General features: G+C 44.4%; 1 protein-coding gene across 1 annotated transcript in view; it reads right to left on the bottom strand.

The window, feature by feature from the left end:
• Positions 1-15,940, bottom strand: part of HELLS (helicase, lymphoid specific) — a gene marked incomplete in the record, with an annotated part of 1,428,613 nt that overhangs the window by 490,106 nt on the left and 922,567 nt on the right. Inside the window, 1 exon segment of the mRNA XM_044056152.1 lies at positions 6,686-6,805. Within this exon segment, the coding sequence (XP_043912087.1) occupies positions 6,686-6,805 (120 nt within the window).

Here is a 15,940-nt window from a genome sequence, read left to right on the forward strand (position 1 = left end):
AAAATAACATTCAAAACTTGTTGTGGAAGCTGAGACCCTCCAGGGTTTAAAACAGAATATGCCAGGCTGTCAGATGTAGAGAATGAAGTTTGACATTGAGTAAATGACTGTTCTCCTGAGACAGCAGGTGAGGAATCAAGGCAAAGGCCATGGAGGCTCCTGTACCAGACTTCTCAGTAATGGGTACCAGTGCTGTCGAGGCCAATCTGGAGCTATTAAAATCATGTTGGCTTGTCCTGTCTGACCTTCAGCAGTACCTTTGGGAGGAGAGGCAGAGGTGGAAAGGCATACACGTGAAGATTGCTCCAATTGAATGAGAGAGCATCCACTTTCCAAGCTGTGGGATGAAACCTTTTTGTGCAAAACTTTGGCAGCTGGTAATTTAGTGGAGAGCGAACAGATCTATGTCTGGAGTTCCCCATAACACTGTCAATCTCTGAAATACATGAGGATCCAATTTCCACTCGTGGGGATCCATAATTTGTCTGCTCAATACATCTGCTAAGGAGTTCTGTGCCCCTGGCAGAAACCTTGCCTGAAGATTTAGCTGTAAACTGAGAGCAGTCTCCCACAAAATCATTGCTTGTCTGCATAGAGGATAAGAATCGTTCCCCTTGCTTGTTGATGTACCACATGACAGTTGTGTTGTCTGTTTGAATCAACACCTGCCCTGGAAGAAGTAAATCCTTGAAAGCTATCAATGCAAATTGGACTGCTAACATCTCCTTCAAGTTGATATGCAGATGTTGAAGTCTGGCAGGCCACGTGTCTTGTACCCATTTTCCATTTAGATGAGCTCCCCAAGCTTTGTCTGAGGCATCTGTCGTTAAAATCTGACTCGCCTCTGGCCGGGTCACAGAGAGTCCCTTGTTTAGGTGACATTCCTGAGCCCACCACAAAAATTCCTTTTGAATGCAAGGTATTATTTGAATGACAGTGTCCAAATCTTGGCAGTGCTGTGTCCATACATTCTTGAGATACCATTGTAGCTTCCTCATATGCAGTTTGGCATTGGGAAGTACCAGAATACAAGATGCCATGAACCCCAAGGCTTGAAGGACTGTCCTTGCAGTCAGCCTGGACTGACGAGACAACTGGTGAAAGTAAAGAGAAAGATTCTTTTGTTTGTCCGGGGTCAAAAAGGCCATTTGGGATGCTGTATTCAGTCTCACACCCAGAAAGCACATGTCCTGAGAGGGTACTAGACTGGACTTTATTTCGTTCACAGAATACCCCAGGCATCTTAACACTGCCATCACATACTGTAAATGATGAAGAAGTTCGTCCTTTTCTTGGGCCAGTATCAGGCAATCGTCCAAATAAGGATAAATCTGAATTCCTCTTAGCCTGAAGAAAGCTACCACTGGAGCCAGAACCTTCGTGAACACTCTGGGCGCAGTAGATAAGCCAAAGGGCAATGCAGAGAACTGATAATGTGAAGTCCCAGCCCGAAAACGCAGATACTTCCTGCAACTGGGCCTGATAGGAACATGAAGGTAAGCCTCCTTGAGATCCAGAGTCACCATCCAGTGATCTTTGCCCAGCAGAGGTAACAGCTGTTGTAACGTCAACATTTTGAACTTGGGAATGTCCAGATATGTGTTGAGGATAGATAAATCCAAAATTGGTCTCCACGTGTTTCCTTTCTTTGGTACTAGAAACAGGCGAGAATAAAATCCTAGGTCCACTTCTGGCAGAGGGACCGGTTGTATGGCCCCTATTTGAAGTAGTAGAGAAATTTGTTTGCGAGCCTCTAGTCTTTGCTGAGGAGGAACGTCCGGCATGCCTTTGAAAGGAGGCAAGGTATGGAAAAAAAACTTGTAACCCTGGTGTATGATATCCAATACCCATTTGTCTTGGGTAATCAACATCCAATTTTCCTTGAAGAGTGCTAACCTTCCTCCCAAAGGTGCTGCCAGGCAAGAAGGATCTGACAGCGGAAAAAGTAGGTCATTGGGCCTGTTTACGAAAGGACTGGCCCCTGCCCTCACCCAAAGATTGTGCAGGTGAACTCCCTGTTCTAGGCCTGAAAGAACTCTGAGCTCTGCCCCTACCACGTCTAGATCTACCCCTAGACTGAGAATCATAAGAAGGATACGTCCACCCCTTAGCAGGCCAATTCCTACTAAACTTCGGAGGCTGAACTTGCAAAAAATCTTTAACAGCCTGCATAGACTTAGCCTTGTCTTCCATTTTCTTCAAGACTGACTCCACAGGTGAACCAAACAACACATCAGACTGCAAAGGAGCATCCAAAATCCTTGTCTTAACATGGTCAGATAAATTCTGATCCTTCAGCCAGGCGTGCCTGCGAAGAACTGAGCCAGTGGCAGCCACCCTAGACGAGGCCTGCACAGCATCAAAACCACACTGTAATGAATGCTTACCCACCTGTTCAGAGACATGCACCAAATCTTGTAACTCTTTACACTCAATGCCTTCCGCCAGAGCATCCACCTTAGACTTCAATTGAGAAAGAAGAAAGTTTTGATATTTCAACATATGAAACTGGCAATTCAAAGCTCTCATAGCTAAGGTAGAAGATGTATAGACCTTCTTTCCCCATCTATCCAAAGCTCTGGCTTCCTTATCTAGAGGAACCGGATTTTTTACAACAGAGGCCTTGACACCCTTAGGTCCCTGACTAATAGTTTCTGGGTCCGCCCTAGGACTCTTATAAAGATATTTATGAGCCTCAGGCACTCTGTAATACCTATCCGGTTTAACAGGAGCAGGAGGCAGAGAATCAGGATTAAGTGAAGCCTCTGCAAACACATCTTCCACAACATCCAGAACAGGGGGTATAGCCAAGGGCCTATGTTGGGGTAACAGCAAAAACTCCCTAAGCCTTTTCCTAGAATCAGAGAAGTCCTGACCTTCCCACTTAAAATGTTCCCTCATAGAATGAAGTGTCTCTGAAAAAGAAAAATCCTCTGGAAGAGAAGCAGAAGGAGTGGAATCATCTGCATCAGAATCAGAATAAGGAGAGTACTCCTGCAAGTCTTCAGCTGAAGACTCTGAAACATCCGAAGCCTGCTCAAAACTTTCCAACTCTGGCTCCACCCTAGGCCTCTTATCAGGAGGGGGCATAGAACCTCTAATCAGAGTAATCAAATCTTCTGCCATTTTAAGCAAGTGCTTCTTAGGCACAGACCCTGCTGAACTAGGAGTGACACCAACAGAAGCTGAAACTGGCCTGCCTCTGGGAGAAGCCTTGGAAACAGAAGGAGAAGGCCTAACCACCCTAGGAAGGGAGGGGAGTACAGTAACTTGAGAAGCCCCTTCAGCCTGACCTGCCTCCGGAGAGACCACCTCCTGCAAAATCAAAGTCTCCCCCTGAGACTCCAGAGAAGCCTCCGTCGGAACCACCGGTTCCACTGAAGCCTCTAAAGAACTGGCGTCCGGAACGGACGACTCATCTTGCCTGGGTTTAACTGCTTTGTCTTTGCGCTCAAGAGAAGTGGCGCGGAGAATCTGACGGCATATTATAATTGCACCGCTTCCCAAAGACCAGCCTAGCACAATCTAACCTTCGCTTAATAGTGCGTTTATTGAACCTAGCACAAAAGCGACACCCAACAACGTTGTGCTCAGGCCCTAAACAAGGAATACACAAAGAATGATAATCCCTATGCGGTATCTGTTTCCCACAAGAAATACAGTTATTCACTTTTTCTGACATCTGGTAAAACACTGAAGCAAGAAAAAACCAAAATAATCCCCAACGGGGTACTTAGCCAACTTGGATTCGGTCTGAAACTCCGAATTCGAAAAATTTCAGAACGCCGAACGGCACTTGCAACGCTGCTTCTGCATCGGACCATGCGGCAAAAAAGACTGAGGAAATGACGTCGGTCATGTGCTTTTGTACCCTGACGTCCTGATGTCAGTTTTAAGCGCCTTGACCGACGTCAGCCTAATACTTTGGTATTCGGGCCGACCGAGGACAGCGGACTACCCATATGTAAGGACTGCAGCAATGTGAGATGAAGAACATCTTTAGTTTGGAAAGGTAATAGAATGTGTTATCATTTTGAAAACCCTTCACCACAAGTTTCCCGTTTGGAAATTCAGAATTACAATTTGTGCATCACTCTAAAAATTAAAGCTACTGTGTTACAAAGAGATGATCCATGGGCCATTTACAAACTTATGAAACTAACTGCGGACATCATATGATTCTGTGAAGATAGAAACCAAGTTAAATCTTTACATTCTAGCAAGATAAACTTATTTTCTGGATAAAATGTGCAGGATATACAATGATTAGCTCCTGAAATCCTGGGCATATGCCCACCCCTTCATTTCTCCAACGTAACCATGAAATACTGCCACTGGCTTTAGCTTCAGCTTTACAGATTCAGTACACAACTATTTCACTGCTTCAGTGCTAGTGCCCTGTTCTGAACTTCAGACTGTTACTCACCTCTATGCTGTCCATACATTCTTTTGTAAAAGGCAAACTACTTTTACAAATCTTGTAAGTTGCAGCCAGTTCCACTGCCTACCCTTACCCATAATACTAATCAAAGAAGAAATGGTGTCCATAATCTGGAAAAAAAAAAGGTCCTTGCAGCACTTCTTCATAAAACTGGCACTTTAAATTTTCTTAACAATTACTGCTCTAGTGCTATTTTTCAATTTTAAACATTCTACAGAACTATATACCTGTTCAGTCAGTGTTTCTTAAAACTTCATTAACAATGATCTCATATCTAATATACAACATGACTTTAGACCTGGTCATGGCACAAACACAGGCAAAGTTTGGCACCATTACATACCTCTGCGGGAATCTGAACAGTAAGATTGATCTCCTTTTAATACAGTCAGGCAGTGTGCAGTGTGCAGTCTGCCAGAGGGAATGATGTTGGTGTCTCTGTGTGTTCCAATGGGCTTAGTCTTTACTCATCATTGTAACCATTAAGTGGATGGTAGTACATTTTTGTAATGCCAAACAACTATTCATCATCCTCAAAGTTTTTCCGGTCATCAACTCTACAGAGCACATCCAACTCCATACAGTCATGGCTATTCTTTTCTGCAATACACTTCAACACTAATAAAACTCAAAGCCAACTTTTTATTTACAAAGATCATAAAAAATGAGAGTGGTGCTTCTCCAGAGCACCACATCTATCACATTATTTTGATCACTGACTGAAGTAACTCCATCAAACTACTTGGCCTGGCAACTAAATCAATTCAGGCTTGATAAACATACAAGTACTGTTCTAACTCAGATGAATCAAAAACTAAGATGTTTACACAAGTTTAGGGCCTTTCTTACCCCCCACTTTTTGACTCTATTGTAGGGGCCTCATGCTAAAATGACTATGACTTTTTTTATCAGGACCATCTTACTCAGCAAAAGGCCACAATCTCAAAACAAAAAGAAAGGTAGTTAATGTGGCTAGAAATTAAAACAGTAGCTTCACTCGCCTAAAATTATGCTTATTTAAAGACTGATTTAAGGCCCGAGTGACTTTTTTTACAACCCTGCTCTATGCAATTCTATACATATGTGTACTAACCTTCAGTATCTGATTCCTTATGGACTACAGCAAAATTACAATAAGACTACTAGACATGCAGCAGATGACAATACTAGAACTGAAAAGTGTTCCTCATTTCCTGATATGCAATAATTTGAATTTAACCAACCTCACTCCCTAATTCAACTAACCTTCATCTATAAACTACTAAATTACCCAAAACCGCCCCTCACTTGCTTGAATTCTGGGATAGCAAAACCATAGACTTCTCATATCCAAATCTATATCCAAGAATACATCTAGTCAATAATGCTTCTGGGTACATGCGAGCTAGCAAGATGGAGAACACTTCCATCTGAACTGCAGAAACTTCCCAGTACACATTCAAAAACCCTTGAAATATTACCTCTATACTAAATGAGGATGCTGTTGTGGAGTTGAATAAAAATTCTCTACTTACAGCTCTACATTCCAATTAGTATTCTTAGATTAACTCCTGATATGATGTCTATACCTATTTCTCAAGAATAATACAAAATCCAATTTTCATTGAGATAATAATGCTGTTTAATCTTTATTTTATGAATGCTCACTATGTGCATTACCTACATCTACTGTACTTCTGCAGTTACCTTGATATATAGTTGAAAACAAAATGTGAACCACGTTGTCTCTGTCTGAATTTCTTACAAATGATTTATGAATTTCTAAGTCATTACTATCCAGAGAACTTCAATAAATTGGGTACTTACAGTCATCGAATGTGAATGAATGAATAAGTATGCTGATTTCAGAAGTGTGATTTTCTTCTCACAAAAACGCATTTTGAATATAGTTACTGACTTTTTGATTTAATAACAAAAGAAACAAATGCAAACAAAAGCCAGAGGAAGTAGTGCGTTTGAATTTCAAAGAATCTGAAGTGTGTGTGTTCTCTGCACCTTTTTTTGTAGTAGCAGGAGAAAGAATTGTTCTGCTGCTCTCTTATGACTATACCAACACAAAAATGACTGCTTTAAATGAGACAGTGTAAGGAGTTGCTCTATTTCTGAGGATTTCAAATGTAGAGCCAGTTGGATAAGGGTGCTTTAAAAGCCTCCTATGGAGTCGGCTTTCAAAAATCCTTACCCTTTTAACAGTACAGAAGAACCAAGGAAAAAAATGTACTTTTCTACTCCAAAGGTACTTACATTTTCATCTCGTTCTGTATAGGTCATGGATCCATCCAGTCGACTGTACCTATAGTTCCTTAGGTAGCAGTAGTCCATTAAAATATCCAACATTGAAGTCATTTGTGAAAACAAAAGAACCTGTAATGTAAAAGGGAAAAAAAAAAAAAAAAACTAATTTAGCTTACAATTTCCAGCTATCCTAAAACTACAGCTGAACAATACCCAATAAAATATGAAAACAGGAACATCCTGAAAGTCCCCATATGAGAACATGTTGACCACCATCAGTCCTACTGGTACCAGTCAGTAATGAGGTTCCCCTTCAACTTTTGGGTAGCAAGGCTGAAACAGTACTCCCCATACTGCGCTTCAGTAAAACAGTAAAGGCAATGCTGGTGAGTATCTTGGTTACTAAGCGGACACAGACACTTTGTGGATTTATGTTTAGGAATGCAATGCAGAAACTTTTAAACATACATCAGGATTACAAGCCGAACTGTGCAGGAAGGAGAAAAGAAATGGGAGTCTTAACACTAGGCAAGCTTTAAAAAGCCAACAATGGGATATTACAAGTATGCACTGGCAATGACTGAGCATCTCAAGTACAGGATCTTCAAAACGAAGATGCTGGACTGTGACTGGTAGAAAGGAAAAAAAAAAAATCGTAGGCCTACTAAAGAAAGAACTTGATGTGAAAAGAAAAATTAATGTCCAAAAAAACTAGATACTTCCAAACCATATCTGTCATCCAAAGAGTGAAATTCTTATATGGCTAAGTGAGTTGCTCTAGAGAAAAATTACGTCATATACTCATTATAAAGTATAATTGGGAGTATACTCACCATAACACTAGATGAATGTAAAGATCACTAGTGCAGGAACACAATATGACTGTGTGATACTACATGCCTCAAAACAATTCCTTAGCAAAAAACTACACTACTTAAAACTGACAATCCAAATGCACACATCCTTGACAAACAATGTGGCTGTATAGAAACTTGAGTAAATGTATCACAATGAAAAATAAAACCCTCTATTTTTACTTTATTAATCTCAATAAGAGTTTGGTGCATCTTTTAAAAAGAGTGATCGCTACAACAAAAAAATATGCTCTGTGCCTTTTCTGTTAAGATAGTGGTAGCTCTGACAAGTTACAACACAATATACTTTGAGCATCAACAAACTGCTCCTCTGAGGTGTAATCAACAGCACATGAGCTCAAGGTCTACCACCATGAACAATTACATTTTGGTGACTGTGATATGTACAATCTCATACTGAGTGACTGTAAGCCCAGCAGCAGTACAATTCAACCAGAGAAGACCAACAAAATGCTTGCTTCAACATTTCAAACAAAGGCAGCTGGGGTAGCTGCTGACCTGGGGGAGTGAGAGAACAAGAAGTTATGTACGCACCATAACGTTCAATGTATGTAGTCCATCTCGCCTCACATTCTTACCCGTGGGTTCGGAGCTGAACCTCGGCTCCGACTCGGCCATACTCTAGCTCAAAGTCTTCAATTGGCTCGTGGCTAAGAGGTATCCCATGCTACACTGCTCCCTTCCCCCAGATCTTGTTTGCTGCAAGCTCAGGCAATCACACCCCACACACATAACACATAGAGAGGAAGAATCAGCCTAACAACAAAAGGAGTACTGAAACCAAAACTAACCTCTAGGCCCTCCAGGAGGGGGAAGGCGGGAGGGTAAGTAAGAATGTGAGGCGAGATGAACTACATACATCGAACGTTATGGCAAGTACATAACTTCTTGATGTTATGTAGTCCAATCTCGCCTACATTCTTACCCGTGGGACAGCACCCTCAGCACATGAACCTTGGGCGGCTCAGTGGAAAATACTCCTGAGCACTGTGGAACCAAAGGAAGATCTGCCTCTGGATATCAAATCCAATTTGTAGTGACTGATAAAGGTGTGAGGAGATGCCCATGTAGCCACAGCACAAATATTATCCATAGACATCCTGGCCTGAAATGCCGTAGAGGTAGACATTGATCATGTAGAATGAACCTTCATCTTAAAACGTAATTCCTTACCGCTTGAGGCATAAATTAAGGAAATACAACTAGAGATCCATCTGGATAAGGTTACTTTAGAAACATTATTTTCTGAAAACGAGAAAAACAGCTGATTTGATTTCCTAAGATCCTTCGTTCTATGTAAATAGAAACGCAATTCTCTATGAACATCTAGCTGGTGGAATTTGAATTCTGCCTTATTAGAAAATTCTAGGAAAAACACAGGCAGCTCAATAGACTGGTTGAGGTTAATAACCAAAGCAACCTTTGGCATAAAGGAAGGATTTGGTCTGAGGGAAACCCTACCCTTGTGAAATACCAAGTAAGGAGGTCTAACTGACAAAGCTTGGAGCTCAGAGACTCGCCTAGCCGAAGTGATGGCTACCAAAAAGATTGTCTTCCATGACAAATATTTTAAGTCACAAGTAGCTGCAGGCTCAAAGGGAGACTAAGTGAGACACTGTAGCACAAAATTGAGGTCCCATGGCATTACAGGATCAAAGACTGGGGGTCGAAGCATCATAGTGCCCTTTAAAAATGCCTTACAAAGTCTATGCGCCATTAGACTGGGTTCATTAGCGACATGAAAGGTGGAGATAGCCGCTAACTGAACTTTAATGGTTGCGGCAGCTGACCCCTGACTGAAAAGCATGGAGAGAAATTCCAGAACTGATGAAATTGGTGCAGTGTAAGGGTCAATCTGCCTTTCCTGAGCCCAGATGGAGAATATTTTCCATTTACTGGAATATATCTTCCTAGTCGAAGGCTTATGGGAAGAAGACAGAATATGAACTACTTCCGGAGAAAAATGATGAAGCCTGACTAGTGATGGAACTGGAGTAGCCAAGCTGTCAACCAGAGGGTCTGAAGAGAGGGATGGAACTGCCCTGACATATGAGTCAATAGGTTTGGCTGTGGGTCCAGAATCCAGGGGTCGTCCATGAGATAGGGATGGAGAAAGGGGAACCAAATTTGACGAGGCCAGTGTGGAGCAATCAGAATCATTCTGCTTCCCAATAATTGTGCTTTCTAAATAACTTTTGCTATCAGAGGAACAGGTGGGAAGGCATAAAGTAGACCGGAGGGCCAATCGTGAACTAGAGCATCCCTGGGTGTCTCCCCCTGAGGGGGGATGAGGGTGAAGTAGCTGCTGCACTTGGTATTGAGGGGACTGGCAAATAGATCGCAGCAAGGCAGACCCCATCTGCGGAAAATCTGCTCCACAGCCTGCTTGTTCAGGGACCACTTGTGAGGCATCAGAATAGCTCTCCTCAACCTGTCGGCAATCACGTTGGACTTCCCCAGAATGTGTGTTGCCACAAGAAAGCATTAGGAAGGCACTGCCCACTGCCACAATCAAATAGCCTCTCTGCAAAGGGGATACGACTCTGTTCCCCCCTGTTTGTTCAGATACCATACCACCAACATGTTGTCCGAGTGGATTGCAATCATTCTGAGAGGAAGAAAGCTCTGGAGTGCTTGCAACGCTAATAGCACTGCTCTCATCTCCAAGACATTGATGTACAAATGTATCTCATGCTCTTGCCACGTGCCTTGGACTGTCCTGCTGAGATAATGCCCCCCACCCAATCTGGGAGGCATCTGTGGTCACCGTGGCAATTGGAGGAGGTGGAACGAAGGGATTTCTCACACTGAGATTGCTGGTCTGAAGCCACCAGCGTAGATCCTGCTTGCACTTGTCTGTAATCATAATAAGATGGGAAAGCGGAAGGTGTAGTAGGGACCACTAAGCAAAGAGCAGCCACTGAAAGAACCTCAAGTGTAGTCTTGCAAGAGGGACTAGCATAATTGTGGCAGCCACTGTCCCTAACAATTTGAGAACCATTTTTGCCTTTACCTTTTTCAGTGGAAGCAACGTGTAGACCTGTTGTTGCAAAACCTGAATTCTTTCTTGTGGTAAGAAAGACCTCATGAGCACGGTGTCTAACTCGGGGCCTATAAAGTTGACATGCTGCGAGGGCAACAAGGCAGACTTTTCCCAGTTTAGTGTGTTACCCAATCATTGACACCACGCAATGGTGGCATCCCTGGTCTGTAGTAGTAAATGCCTGGTGGTGGCAGACAGGAGCCAGTCGTTTAGGTATGGAAACACTTGGAATCCCTGATGTTTCAAGTGAGCCGTCACCACTGCCATACATTTGGTGAACAACCTGGGGGCTGTGGTAGACCAAAGGGCACAGCTCGAAACTGAAAATGACTGGCTCCCAGCCGGAAGCGTAAATGACTTCTGGATGCCCTGTCCATCTTTATATGGTAGTAAGCATCCTTAAGGTCGATGGAGCATATCCATACTTCTTTCCCCAACAATAGGAGAATAGATTGTAAAGTGACCATTCGGAACTTGGACTTTTTTACATGGACGTTCAAATGGCTGAAATCCAAGATGGGTCTCAGGTCCCCTGTTCTTTTCGGCACCAAAAATAATCTTGTGGAAGTCCCTAATCCAAGCTGATCTGAGGGGACATTCTGGATGGCTCCTTTTGCTAGCAGCTTTTGAACTTCTGAAGCTGCGGAATCCCTTTGACTGGGTGGAGCATATGGGAATCTCTTGGCTGGCGGGGGATGAGAAGAGAAGGGAATATAATATCCTCAGGAAATTATCTTTAATACCCACTCGTTCTGGGTGATGCCTTGCCAGGCTTCTGGGTATAGTGAAATGCGTCCCCTGACTGGCTCTGGACAAGCGCAGGTGGGCCTCCCATCAGGAGCGCTGGTAGGGGGAACCGCAAAAGGAATCATGGTCCCCCTGGTTACGCGGGACTCCTCTGCCTCTAGGGCGGCATCTACCCGAGTTACCACCCCCTCCCCTGCCTCTGGAGGGGGAATCACTTTTTTGCGCCTTGAAAAAACCTCTGCGGCTTTCTTAACCACATTTTCCCACCCTTCTGGCCCTTGGGATAAGGTCTAGAAGGCATGGAAAAACGGACTCCCACGGCAGACAGGGTTTTCCCTTCCTGCTCGCAACTAGTGAGAGTATCCTTCACCTTGGTTCCAAACAACAATGAACCGTCAAATGGGGCACTGGTGAACGCAGACTTGAAGGTCTCCGCGAAATTACTCAGGCGCATCCAGGAGTGCTTCCTAAGAAAGACTCCTGAACTCGCTGCCCTACTCGCTCAGTCGGCTGCATGCGAGATCAGCCCCATGGAGGAGTTAGTAATAGAATTTAGGGTAGACATCTGGAAATTGACCTTCTGAGCCAATGCGTCAGAAATGTTAACATGCAGAGACTCTCCAAGCTCTTTTAGGATATCTCTTTGGAGCCGTGTTAAATGTGACAAATAGTTTAGTGACCACAGAGCAACGGCCGCTGAAGAAAACATACGCTTCCCATACCGGTCCATGGCCCTCGACTCCTTGTTAGGGGGATGGACGGTAGATGAAGTCTCAGCTAGTTCCTTCTTGGCAGCTGCCACCACCACCATGGCATCTACTGAAACGCCCTTTGTGAGAAATTCCTTGCCAGCGGGGGTGGACAGAAACTTGTTGAGTCTCCTGGGGACCGTTTCCACAGTGTCAGGGGTTTCCCACACCCTTCGACAAACAACATCCAGGAGTTCATCGAACGGGGGAGAAACCTAAGAGGCGGAAGGTTGAGACCCAAAGGCCTTCAGGAACACAGACTCCTCCTCAGAGGGAGATTTGGAGGGCCAGTCACCTCTCTGTATAAGATCTCCAGGATATCTGACAAAGAGATATCTTCAGAAGATGACTTGGGGGACTCCTCGAGGTCGGTGTCCGAAGTGATAGACTCATCCTGGGAGTCTATGTGCTTCCTAATGCACACTCTTTTTCTGGGGGGCTCCTCAGGCAAACACTCTGGGAAGACCTCAGAAAGTTGGGGAGCACTCATGGAGGTATCCTAAGGCCTTGGGTCTCTGCTGTCCAAGGACAGAGGGTGATAAGAAACTGATACTGGTGCTGGAGGGGGTAGAGTGTCGGTGCCATCAGACTCAGCTGAGGACCTGGCCAGCATACTCTGCATGACCTCGAAAGCTGATCCCCCCGGCTCCGAAGAACGACCAACCGTGGAAGCCCTCGGAGGCGAAGGGATAATGTCCGGAGCCGAGGCAGGGCCCAAACTCACCCGTGCCGAAGCACTGAGCGGGAGGCTTGGAGCTGAAGAAGATCGACCAGACTCCTCTCCCTCGAGTCCGACCGAAGAACTATGAGGCCTGGACCCCGCAGACGGAGCCGACGGGGTTGGAGCGGAGATCGGAACAGAGATGCCAAAATGGGCTATTGGAGCCAACGCAAAGGCATCAGACAGAACCAACAACTCTGGCTCCAAAGGCCGAGAAAGGTTCGGAGGAGGAACATACGAGGATGGATGGGTGACAGGCTCTGGGGCCGACTGGGCTGGAGCCGAAAACAATTAGGCCAACACCGGTCACTGGCGCAGTCTCTGTACCACTCTGTCCTCATCATCGTCTGAGAGAGTCCTGGAGGACCTAGAGGATAAGGTCGGAGACTTGGACCTCCCTACCGAAGGAGACTTACAAGGAGGAGAAACTGGTCGAGAAACTGGAGACTGGCTCCGAACAAGTATCTCTGTCACCGGCTCCAAGAGACTGGGAGCCGATGCTGACTTGGTCAATTTACACAATTCCTTCGGCCACGAAGCCAATGGAGCCAAGGAAGCTGAAGTAGACTTGGCAACTTTCTCTGGCAGCTCCGATAAAACTGACGGAGCCGGAGAGCGTTTTTTTGATATTGAGGTCTTGTCTGCTTTAGAGGGAGAGGACTTAGAACTGGAAGCCCTATCCAAGTCTTCTTCGATGGGGGGTTTCAGTAATCCCTTCAGAATCAGTTTGTTTTTCCTCTCTTGAAAAACGCGTCGGCTAAAGGTGTGACAGAACACACAGAATTCTTGGAGGTGGATAGCCCCCAAACAATATACACACACACAGAGTGCCCATCAGTAATAGACATTTTATATCCACACTTATCACATTTTTTGAAGTCCGTAGGCTTGTGTTCTTTTGTAACCTTAGACATATTGGTATGACACTGCACACAATATCAGAAGCAAACCTGACACCAACAGAAAAACATGGGAACTATGCCTCTAAATTAAATGGTCATAGAGCAATAAACTCCACAGGGAAGAAAGGACCTCTAACTTAAACGGCCCTGACAAACAAAACAAGGGAGGGCTAGGTCCTCCAAGTTAAACGGCCCTAGCCTAAAGGGACGGGGCAACACCGGAACAAGCACACACAGGGAAACTGGGACACACAACTAGAAGGGAGGACAAGGTCCTCTAACTGAAACGGTCCTAGCCCGTAAGAAGGAAAGACACGCAAACGGGATACCAAGACAAAAAGACAAACAGGCTACACAAACAGTTTTCTGATCAAAAAACAGAGACTAGCTATGAAAATAGCTTTTAGAGCAACAAACTACTAAAAAGTAGAAGAAAATTATACTTAGCCACGGCCAAGAGTGAGATCACGTCTGAGCTGTATGAGTGGCAAACGAGATCTGGGGAAAGGGAGCAGGTGCAGCATGGGATACCTCTTAGGCACGAGCCAATTGAAGACTTCGAGCTAGAGTATGGCAGAGTCAGAGCCGAGGTTCGGCTCCGTACCCACGGGTAAGAATGTAGGCGAGACTGGACTACATAACATCCTCTCATGGTTTTTCCATGCTGATTAGAACCACAAAAAGATAGCGATTTTGAAAGAATTGTTTGAAGAATGGTCTGGCCAGCTTAACAAGCATAAAGTAAACAAAGAACTAACCTGTTTGCCTGTAACCATGGGTTAACTGCTACAACTCAGTTGGCAAGTTAAGTTTATACTCCAAAACGTTTGCCTTTATTCTGAGGCCTCAGGTAAAAGAATAATCAAAAGGTGTGGTTCAAACAGAGCTCTGAGACCTCTCTGTGCATAAGGCAAGGATTAGTCTTGCGTACCACCCCATTCTGGCAGAAAACTGTGCAGGGTTCTTTCCACATTAGGGTCGGCAGCTGAGATTTTTCTCTCTAAAGTAATAGTTACTGTGGCTTCCACAATAGGAATTTCACTGCAGGTGTGTTATTTGGTTCAGGAGGTGGGGAATGGGGTGTCAATATCTACAACAAAGTTAAGGTCACATGGAGATAAAACTTTTGGGGCACTAAATGAAGGACTCCCTTTAAAAATGCTTAACTCTACATGAAGAGATGTCAGTATAGGCTCCGGGACATGCAATATTAAACAACACAGTCACTTTCACTGAGGAATAGACCAGGACCTTATCAAATAAACCAGTACATCCTTCACTGACGTAGGATGAATGCAAGTAACTACACAATGAAGAAAACAGACTACTTTGCAGGTTAAGATCTCCTTATAGAAGATGTCTTGCAGCATATGCAACACAGTTCTTTAAAGACTCCGAGCATAGAAACAGACTCCTGGCTTCAAGGTCAATACCATGACGCTCTTTAGATTTAGCTGTCAAAGGGTGTCTCTTGCTGGGTTACTAATGTGCAAGAATTCAGGAGAATATGTGGGCACTCCTTGCGCAAATGTTTTGACATGGAAAACCTGTACTGCCTTACCTAAAAGGAGAGGTTTGCTTTAACTTCTCCTACTTTGAGAAGGAAGAAGGAAAAGACAGAAGGAATACAGGAGTCTTCCTTGTTCTGTAAGACTGAAAAGGCATTCATTGACCATGATGCCCCTGCATAAGCATTTGGTGCAGAATATTCTGAGATGGTGACTCAAATGTGAAGCAAACAGATTTTTCTCTGGGGTAAAACATTACACAGTCCAATTATGCAAGCCCTGTGGGCGGCTGTGATGGTACAGCAGTTAACGTTACCGCCTCATAGCAAAAGGTTCTCCGGTTTGATTCTCGGCTGGGGTGCCTTCTGTGCAAAGTCTGCACATCCTCTCTACAGTCACTTGGTTTTCCTCCAGGTGTTCCAGTTTCCTCCCACATCCCAAAGACATGCTTGCAGGTGGATTGCACACTATTAGCCCTAGATGCGAGTGTTTGTGGGTGTCTGTCTTCTGTGGAAGGTTAGGCGCCAAGCTGGCAACTTAACACTGTAAAACTCCACTGCAATTCATTCTGCTGACCGTTGTTTCACTGTAATGACCCTTAAACTGAAAAGCTGAAAGGAGAAAAATTATGCAAGACCTTTGGCCCCGGTGGGCCCAGATTGGTCATTCCACTTTTATTGAAAGATTTTCTAGTTTGCTTCTCAGCTGGGGTGCCTTAT

This window comes from Protopterus annectens, chromosome 14.part0, assembly GCF_019279795.1.
Source record: "Protopterus annectens isolate FY-2018-M chromosome 14.part0, PAN1.0, whole genome shotgun sequence".
Classification (NCBI taxonomy): domain Eukaryota; kingdom Metazoa; phylum Chordata; order Ceratodontiformes; family Protopteridae; genus Protopterus; species Protopterus annectens.